The sequence below is a fragment of the Salvia miltiorrhiza genome, chromosome 8, assembly GCF_028751815.1.
Source record: "Salvia miltiorrhiza cultivar Shanhuang (shh) chromosome 8, IMPLAD_Smil_shh, whole genome shotgun sequence".
Taxonomy (NCBI): Eukaryota; Viridiplantae; Streptophyta; class Magnoliopsida; order Lamiales; family Lamiaceae; genus Salvia; species Salvia miltiorrhiza.
The window spans coordinates 18,148,089-18,159,095 of record NC_080394.1 but is presented as its reverse complement, the minus strand read 5'-3'; the positions used below and the strand labels follow the sequence as shown (position 1 = coordinate 18,159,095).

Genomic DNA, 11,007 nt, shown 5'->3' with positions numbered 1-11,007 from the left:
GCTATGGCTTTATTTCTTCACATGCTTATTTCTCCTTTTTTAACTTTAAATAAAGAATTTAATGATGGGATTATGCGCAGATGAGTTTGATCCTACTTTGGAGTGGCATTAGCATATTATTCCTTGGCATTAGATTCTCTTTCTTGACTTTTTAAGGATATATAAATACTAGGTTGTCTTTCTTACCAAGTCTTAGTCTTCATTTCTTCATCTTATAGTTTGTATGTGTAGTATTCTAAATTAACATATATGTGCACACAGCGAAGCGAGTGTGTTAAAGTAATTAGATATTTATGAATATAACTTTTGGAAGTTTTAGAGCACTAGATCTTACTACTTCTACACCTGACTCGGGAGCCATATCTTTCTTATATTTACATTTAATTAAATTATTGAATTTCTATTTCCTTCTTTTCTTTTGACCTTTTTGTAAAGGTGTCAATGTCAACTGAACCGGCCGGTCTACCTCGGCCAGGATGTGCAACCCAGTTGGGCTCAGCATTTCTAGGGAAATGGTTTGGGCCTACGCTAGGACTTTTTTTCTAATATTTTGGCCCAGCCCAGTCTACGCCTAGTTTCCCGGGAGCAGATGCACAATGGGTCTTTGTCGGTTAATATGGATTAGGTTTTGTGGGATTTATGTTTAAGTGAATTTTGTATAATTTTTCTAAGGTGTAAATTAAGGGTTAAATTCAATGTTTTATGATTTATCAATGAGTCAATGACCACTCCAATCACTCAACCACAACATTTTATATAATTATTTTCTTATTAGTTTTAATTATAATATTTTTAATTGTGTTAAACATGTTGAAAAACTGAGCTCTTATCACAAACTCAATGATCCAACAAAATAACAACTCTCAATACTCTGTTTACAGTTTGCAAAAGAAAGTTCACAAACAAGAATTGAAAGTAAAAGTTTGAATGCTCTAAATTGAAAAACAAGAATCGAGACACCAAGAATTTTTACGTGGTTCGATCTCAACAGAGATCTACATCCACGGTAGCACAGCTACAGATGAGTTTTCACTATGAATCAATCAAGAATTTACAAGTTACAAAACAGCAACGAAAGAAGAAAATCTCACAGCTCACACAAGCTACTTTCTAGCTACTGAATATCATCAATCCTAACACTCTAATCTACAAAGAGTATATGTACAGAAATATGGGCAAAACTAACTAAACACCACGAAACCCGCAAGTTGGCTGCTTGCAACCGAGTCTGTTAAAACAGATTCGATTGTAATCTTCAGCTTATTGCAAGTGGCTCCTCCAGCTTTCAGTATTTTCATTTAAGTCCCTGTATATATGTATGAGATATGAAGTCACCTTCAACAAAACATAAAATTAAAATAACAAAAAGTTATAATAATTCAAAAAAAGATAAAATAATAAAAATTCAAACATTACAAATTAAGAATAAAAATTACAACTATTAATGCGAAATATGAAATTGAAAATACAAAATCGTTGTCCCTTTGTGCTCCAACCACACAAATTTGCATATGCCGAAAAATCATTTATCATCCATAATAAAGCAACATGTATACTAAAGTTCTGATTTATCTCAAAAAAAAAAAAAAAAAAAAAAGTTCTGCTTAGTAGATGTATCATATGTATCAACCCTATTCCACAATTATTTTAATTGCTCTATTAAGGGTTGTATGTATGGGGTCCAGGAATGAACAAAGTTAAAATGAAGAAGGGTTTTTCCATACACATCCATGGGGCATATTGTATGGGGTCAATATAACATGCCATGTACTATGAGCAATAGTAATTGTTAGGGGTTGTGCATTCGGTTATTCGGTTCGGTTTTTGCTAAAACCAAATCAAATAAAGTTTATGTTTAGTTTAAAAAAAAAAACGAATCGAACCGAATAAACCGAATAAACCAAAAATTTTAAAATTAAAACCGAACTGAACCGAAAAATCGAATTAATCGAAAAAAATTTATAAAATTTTGAAACAAATGCTCAAAATTAGATTATACATTTTATCATTATTCATCATTCATTTTAAGAACATATAATTAAAATATTATAATTAGGGTTAGACTAGAAGTTAGATATTAGAAAATTATAATTAAAATATTATAATATATATATATATATATATAATATAAACATAATTCGATTTTCGATTTTGTTTGGTTTTAAAAAATCCAAACCTAACCGAACCGAAAAACCAAATTTTTATTGAAAAAAAATAAACCGAACCGAAAAATCGAAAAAATCGAACCATATTTTCAAATTTTGGTTTGGATCGGTTTGGCTATTCGATTTTGGATTTTTTGCTTACCCCTAGTCATTGTTCTAAACGGACTAAACCCATCAGTAGCTAGACCTAGCCTCACATTTCTTGATTCACGAGCAGTATCACAATGTTAGCGGTCAAAATCATCCCAAATAGGAGAATTACTAGGATGTCTCAAGTAGCCATCTTTAGTGCATTCTTCTTTGTGCCAACTCATGAATGATGTAGTTTTAATTGACATAAAAAGTCTTTGCAATCTAGGTTTGAAGGAAAAGTACCTCAAAACCTTTGCTGACACTCTTTTTCACTTTAAATATAAATCATCCTCACTTAATGAATTATTTTCAGTTTGAACATATCTGGGTGTATTGCAAACATGACATAACGTGTCATTCTCATATATGTTCTTTCCAATACAACATGCAGTCATTCAAGAATCACCAATTCTCCCAATTCCCCTATTATCTTGTGTACCTCATAGTAAGATGTGAGTAATGACTGTGTCAAATCTAAAAATACCTCTTTCAATAATTCAAGAAGCATTGTGAATGATTTGTTAGACCATTTTCCAATAACTTTCAAATGAAAGAGTCTAATGATAAACTTTTAGCTTTGAAAATTGCTTGCACCCCGTATATAGTTCATCTTAAGCATCATCTATCAACTTAAAGAAAGCTCTTTTGCAACTTCTCTATTTACCCACTTTGAGTTCTTACAGTGTTTGCATGGGCATATGATTTTTCCACGAAGACTTACATTATGAAAAGTCATATCAAGAAAACGATTTATGCCATTTTTATATTCAGCAGATAGTCTATATTTTTGCATCCAACTTTTGTCCATTGTGAACCTACTAAAACAGATAACTTAATCAATTATTGAATGCATAGAATGAAATAAGTTAGCTAATGTAATTAAATACAAAGTAATTGTGAAATAGCATAAAATCATTTTATGGCAGAGTTGGAAGAATCGGTAAAAAATAATAGGAAAATCAAATAATCATAAATGTATACATGCTTCCATAAATAACTATATCTAAGCATTTTATATATATAAAAAAATTAAGCGTCGATAAATATATAACAAAATTCACAATGACGTTTGGATTGAAGGGAGCTCAAAACTGCATAAATTTAATAATAATAATAATAATAATAATAATAATAATAATAATAATAATAATAATAATAATAATAATAATAATAATAATGATGATGATGATGATGATGATGATGATGATGCATCAGACGAGAAACAAAAGAAAAAAAACATACTAAAAAAAAGAAAAAACACCTACAAGTCAACTTAAATATTTTTGCAAAATACAACTAAATTCCTACACTATATCAACAATTCAGCAATTATTTAACGTATCTATAGATAGATATATGTAATATATATGTGAAATTATTGTTCTCAAAAAGTAATTCGTTCTATTTTTATTTAGATAGATCAGAGCCCATCCTTGGATCGGTCATGAAATGTGAAATTATATCACATTTAGGTTTCAATTAAAAAAAAAGACCTTACTTTTTAATCTTGATAATAATGGATTATGCACTGATTATAATGGCAATAATCCAAATAAATTAACATACGCACCCACCAGTCCAACACAACACCCGCATAAAACAAAAAATTGAGTCATTCAACATCTGAAAACTTCAAATATGCAAGGACAAACAAAGAGACTTTACATACTTCATCCTAACATGAACAAATCATAGTCCCATAAAAAAAAAAAAAACAAAAAAAAAAAATCCTGCACTATAAATGATCAGCAATTTAGCAAGTATTTAAGGTGTCTATAGATAGATATATGTAATATATATGTGATCAAATTTGTTCCACGTATAGTTTATTTGGTCTCAGCTTTAAAGAAGCAATATGAATTTAATGCAGAATATATTAAGTCAAATACAAAACAATTTTAATGTCTATATTTAAGTTGAACCTAAAAAAGAATGTATATAGAAGTTTATAAAATTTCTAATTCGACTAATTGATACGACGAGCAAAAATCGATGCCTATGGTGTGGGCAGAAGGGGCAACGATGGCTGAAAGCGGCAACAAGATGTTCGCGGCACACGTCGGTACAACGACGACAAAAATCAGCAACTCACGAATGACGACGACGCAACAGCAGCAGGATGTCAACGGGGAGGAAGTAATGAGTGATGAGTTGAGAAATTGGTAGTGAAAAAATATAAAATTAGAAATTGTGTGATAAAGGAGACAGAAGAGTGAATAGTTGGCCGAAATTGGTGGGTACGTAGGTTTGAGTGAAAATTGGAAGAGGGAATGAGAAGAGACGCAGTCCACCAAAATGAGGGAGAAATTTAGAATGGCACGAGTTGCAAAAGGAATTTAAGTAGTGAAATTTTTAATTATATGCTTCTATATCTAATTAGTATTTAACAATTGCCCCAAAAATATATTTAGAGACACTTGATAAAAAAATGCTTTTAAATAAGTGTCTCAATATATGTTGTTTTATTGTAGTGTGTGTATTGCAGTGTACAATTGTACATATGTTTTTGAAAAATTGGATATACATATATTCCCCTTAATCCATGCACATTTGAGCTGCTAATTAAAATCAGAGCATTTTAATCCCTCTCCCACCCTAAATAAATCATAGGTAACCTCTATTAATCACGATTTTATTGTAAATTAACAATACCTTAGATAACAATAACATTTTAACCTGTGTTTAAATATGCAAATTCATTGACCATATCCACAACAAGATCTCTATGGATAAAACAAAGCTTTTATAGGGTATATACATTTGTTAATAACCCAAGAATATTCCATCATTTGTTCGGAATATACAAAATGCTGCCAATCGTTATCCAATATTTAGAACAAAAAAATAAAACTAGATTTATTTATCCAAAAAGGATCATAAATTCGTATGAGAGAAACCAATTTATCCACAAACCAAATGAGTTCCCATTTCCCCTTGCAAACCATTTTCATTTCGATCTGCAGAAATAAAAACGGGTCACATATACACATATATATAAACCCTAAAATAAGGAAAAATAAAAAGAAGCCTAAACTCTAAAATATGGTGTTATCTTAATTCTAAACCTTCCATACACAAACGGATAACGAAAGCAAACGAATTCTCCCGCATAAGGAAAAAATATTCTACCAAAAACGGAAACGCATTACAACCATGCCTTAAAAACTCCAAACTGGAAACATTGTCTGAATCTACTTATAAAATGTGATGATCCATCCATCCCCTCCCTACCTCAACACCAACAACCATCTCCAAGAATTTCGATGGATTCCTCAAACAGCGAAACCCGACACATCCTGATGTTCCCATGGCTGGCGCACGGCCACATCTCCCCATATCTGGAGCTGGCGAAGCGCCTCTGCAAGCGCAACTTCGTGGTCCACCTCTGCTCCACATCCGCCAACTTCAAATCCATCGCCAACACTATGAGTGAGAAGCACGCCGCTTCCATCCACCTCGTCGAGCTCCGCCTCCCCACCTTATTCCTCAACCGCTCCCTCCACACCACCAACGGCCTCCCGCCGGAGCTCATGCCCAGGCTCAAGAAGACGCTCGACCAGGCCGCCCCCGAGCTCTGCCGTGTACTCGCCGCCCTCAGCCCCGACCTCCTCGTCTACGATTTCCTCCAGCCGTGGGCGCCCCTTGCAGCAGCCGCGCACGGCGTCCCCGCGGTGGAGTTCATCACCAGCAGCGCCACCATGATGGCCTACTTGTTCCACTTCTTCGCCAAGCCCCACGCAGCCTTCCCCTTCGACGAGATTTACTACCGGAAATACGAGGAGCCCCACCGCGACAAGCTGCTCCAAGGGAATGCTATGGTGAGGAGGAACGCCTTCCACGGTGTCGCCCGCTCGTCCCACATCGTTTTGATCAAGGGTTTTAGGGAAATTGAGTCCAAGTATAGTGACTATTTGTTTGATTTGTTGGGGAAGAAAGTTGTGGCTGTTGGTGCTCTAGTTCAAGAACCTAGTAGTGTTAGCCATGAATTAGAAGAGGGGTCGAATTTGATTGAATGGCTTGACAAAAAGGGGAAAAGGTCTACTATTTTTGTCTCTTTTGGGAGCGAGTACTTTCTTACAAGGGAGGACATGTTGGAGCTTGCCCATGGTTTGGAGCTTTCCAACTTCAACTTCATATGGGTGGTTAGGTTTCCAAAAGGGAAGGATGTGGCTCTAGAAGATTCCTTGCCGCTAGAGTTTCTTGAGAGGGTTGGGGGCAGGGGTTTGGTGGTGGAGGGGTGGGCCCCACAGGCTAAGATCTTGGGGCATGAGAGCATTGGTGGTTTTGTGAGCCATTGTGGTTGCAGTTCAATGATGGAGAGCATGAAATTTGGTGTGCCCATTATAGCCATGCCTATGCACCTTGACCAACCACTCAATGCTAGGTTGGTTGAGCAAATTGGTGTGGGTGTGGAGGTGGTGAGGAACGACCTTGGGATGCTGGAGAGGAAGACGGTCGCGGCGGTGATACGCCGTGTCGTGGCGGAGGAGGGCGGGAAGGGGGTGAGGAGTGCTGCTAGGTGCATGAGCGAGAAGCTCGAAGCTAAAGGGGATCAAGAGATCGAGGAGGTTGTGCAGGAGTTTGTGAAGCTTTGCAAGAAGAAGAGTACCAATGGCTTTCATTGAACTATTTATTTGTTTTGGATATAGGGTTTGATGATTTCTTGTTGGTCTGCCTTTAATTTATATATTGTTGGGTAAGCTTATTTGTGTGCAGATGCCGCTGCGCATATTTCGTTTTGTGTTTTAGAATAGTTTTGTTTTTCATGCCGCTGCATGCGTTTTGAATTGCAGTTGGTATTGGTTTTAGCCATCTGTAATTAATGAATTGCATGTCTTTAGTATAAGACTTGTCTTTTATTTTGTGACAATGATAATGCCTTATTAATATTTTACGGAAATATTTTACTTGAATCAAAACATCAATTAATATTTTTATAGGAGAATAGAATCATATGTTTATATATGCATATATACAGTCAAGGATTCTCTTATATACTTTTGTACACTTTAATCTATATAAATCTCAAAATTGTGCATTGTAATGGCAGTACATATGTAATAATCAATCTAATTAAGTTTATTATTTTTCTGTTTCCGAAAAAATATTGTAAGCTTATAATTATTTTTTAAATGTAACTTACGATAAGTGTCATTAGTAGATACAAAAATTAAGTTTAATATATATGAATACAGATAGTCTTTGCCATTTAAAAAGATTTAATATAATTATGTAAATACATATATTCGATCAATCGATCTATAAGTTCTTCTTAAATTTACATACAGATTTTGCATTCGGAATAGGTTGTCGAAGTACGCGCGATGAAAATTGGTGTAACTTGATCAAATAAGATCTTAATTATTTAGAATATATTAAATTAAAATCTCTTTAACCTTTTAATTAATTTCCTTTAAAATAATCATTTATATTAAATCGTACCATCTTATTGTAAATTTACAAACTATATTACTTAAATTTTTACATAGATTCGTTGAAAAGGCCAATTTCACAACCTAATTAATTATATTTACAAGACTCGTTGCTACGTATACGTACCTACCAAACATATATAGATATTACATATATACGAATTGTTTAAAATATTTTAAAAAAAAAACCATAGCAAATGGAAAGAATAAGTTCCATATGGAGTACCATTTATTAACAAACGAACGGCTTGCAGATAATGCATATGTTTTATGAGTCGATATCCTGTGGGACTAGGTTCATCATCGAGATCGATTCTCACTAGAGCGTATAAATAAAATATATTCGTTATTTTACAAATCTTGAACATTTGTCAAATATTACTTTTTCTTCCTATCGATTATTATTTTCCATTACAGACCCATCCGACCTGCGCCCCAGCTCTAATTTGACCCATCTCTGAATGAGGTTGGTCTCACCTATATATGTTTTTGTGATGTTTTATATAGAGAATGGTTATTATATAAATTATATTTTATTGTATAAAGTAAATATATTATGAATATATAATATATTAAAAAAAGATAATTTTAAAGTTGAAATTAATTCTAAGCAATTTCAAAATTGAGTGACAATTTTGTGATTATAATAAAATTGAAGGTTGATTTATTTATAAACTTCATTTCTTTTTTTCTTTGTTTTTTATGTCTTTTCTAATATTATACTGAAGAAATTAAATGAAAATTATTTTTTATTTTTAAATTAATTCTCTCTCGTTTGAGATCCGATTTTCGATCCGCTTATGCCCACAAACTCAAATTGAAATGAACTTCAACTTTTATTTAGATCATTTTTCTAAATTAAGCTTCAGTATTCCTGAAAATTCATTCAAACAACAAGAATGTAACAAATTCTCGACAATAAACCAATATACGCTCAAATTAACCATCAAATACACAATTTTCTATAAATTTCACATCATATTAACCTTAAAAAACATATAATTATGTGCACTACTAAAAACCAGACAGGTGGCAGAGGCCTTCCAAGTTAAAATACACGGATGGGTAGAATTGGAATATAAAAAAATCAAATTAAAAATAATTTAGATAATAAAAATTAATCTAAAATTTGTATTCTTATTTTACCTCTTTGTGTATTTTGACTTGGAAGGCATCTGCCACATATCGCGTTCTTAATGCGCCAATGAATAAAATGTATGGTTCAGATTTAGATTTATATACTACCTAAAAAAGGGGTTGTACAAAATCTCGTCCTTATATGCGCTCCAATGAGATCTCCTATATGTGGTGTGATCTTAGATTAATTTGTGGGTGTTGATTTCATATATCCTATGGCTGATATTTACCTAAAGAGTGAAAATTTTACCACTTTTTTAAATATTGTTATTCATCATTATATACTACCTTATTAAATACTATAAACTGTCTTATTCATTGTACTTATGGTCTCACGTAAAATAGCAATCTCACTGGAGTGCACCCCTCTATGAAATTGGATCAAATAAAACTCCACGTGCAAACTACAAATTCGCGTTCACTTAACCTATAAAATAATTATGCATGACCGTGACGCCCAACAGACATGAGCAAGTATTCGTCATATTGTTGCTTGGATTCGTTTGCTTACTCAGTTGCGGCAAGTTCGTTTCTCTCACATCCCAGAGAAGGAAACCAGCCTGCTGATTTTGATGACAAGGAGAGGGCATCAAGATCAGACGTTGACTACTTTTGATTATTCTAGACGCAGGACCAATATCTCTTCTTATTTACCATTTCTGAAAATCCATCACGCCGAACATATATTCCGTATAAAAATATGTAGTTAATATTTAAATATTTATCTTAAATGTATTAAAAATATATGACCCTCTTACTATAAATATGGTAAAAAAAAATAGAAAACATAAATATGGAAAATTTTACTATTGAGATTGTCATCAAGTATTTGAATGACGGATGCTTGGATACTCTCATGAGCGTTTCTAAAGAAAAGCCCACCTTGAAAATTATGTAACAAATTAATTAAACCTATTCAGATAAACTTTATTTATATAATAGAAGATATTTGCAAGAGAAATATCTATAATTAAATAAGAATAGAAACATACTTTCTCCATCCCTAAAAATTATAATTCAAAGAAAAATGACATGAGTTTTAATTAAGAAAAAAATATAGTAATTGTATTTGAATAGAGATTGAGTCCCAAAATAGTGAGAGAAAAAGTTTATGAGGTTATTTTCAAATTAGGGTGCGTTTATTTGATGTATAAATTTATTCATGGAAAAAGATGAATAACAAAAATTTATGTCTTTAATTGTCTCCTTTCTTTTCCACATTTTACACAAAAGAGAAGTTCATTATTTTATTTATTTTTATTATTTTCACTTCAAGGATGGATAATATTATCACATCAAAAATGAAGAGATAATATTATCCATCCTTGAAGTGAAAATAAGGAAGAAAAAATTGTAAACTTGTAAAATGTGTGAAAAGAAAGGAGATATTTAAAGACATAAATATTTGTTATCCATTATTTTCCATAAATAAATTTATTCATCAAAATAAATGCATCTTAAAAAAAAGATCACAATTTTTAGGAATATACCGATATAGTAAAATCTAAGTTACAAATGTGCACGGGTAAGACTTGTGTAGATCTTAGTTCTCAACCACAAGCATTAATGGCTCCATGTGTAGCCGACACGGTTCACCTATATCTGTATATGTTCCATTTCAATTTGGTGCGACTTAAAAAGGAAAAAACTGAAGTTAGCTACCAGTTAAAATACTCTCTCTCTCTCTATCTTTTTTTTTTTTTTTTGATCAAGAAAAGAAGATAATTATATTAAAAAAAAAAAGGGGGGGGGGGGGCAAAGGTACCAGAGGTACCGCAATTTAGTACAGGAAAGAAGTAGTGAATTCTCGAGAACACCACATCGAGAAACTTGCATCCGAACTAGCAATGCCAAAAGTTTGATTCCAGCTCCACATTCTTCCTTTGATTTCCAACACCATTTTTTGGGCGTCCCTGTCACGACCGGTCCTAATTAAGGATAATTAAGCCGGGGAAACCGTGACTAATGGAGGGAGATTAGAAACGGGGTAGAAAGGGAATAATTAAACAAAGAAGAATCACATTTCATAATTTAACAAAAGGAATATTTATAATATAACAGAAGTTTAGTCGTATAGACTCAAATAACTAGTAAGTTCAGATATCTCTGACTTAGCCAAATAAACATAAAACTTCTGAGTA

At 32.8% G+C, this 11,007-nt stretch overlaps 1 protein-coding gene across 1 annotated transcript; it reads left to right on the top strand.

Annotated features, from left to right (window-relative positions):
• Window positions 1-5,355: 5,355 nt before the first annotated feature.
• On the top strand, window positions 5,356-6,987 carry LOC131001589 (beta-D-glucosyl crocetin beta-1,6-glucosyltransferase-like). The gene has a single exon (XM_057928085.1). The coding sequence runs from the start codon at window positions 5,561-5,563 to the stop codon at window positions 6,920-6,922; it is 1,362 nt and encodes a 453-aa protein (XP_057784068.1). The 5' UTR covers window positions 5,356-5,560; the 3' UTR covers window positions 6,923-6,987.
• The last annotated feature ends 4,020 nt before the right edge of the window (window positions 6,988-11,007 follow it).

Excerpts from the sequence above, each read along its gene's own strand:
- LOC131001589 (XM_057928085.1), top strand. The coding sequence starts at position 5,561 with ATGGATTCCTCAAACAGCGAAACCCGACACATCCTGATGTTCCCATGG.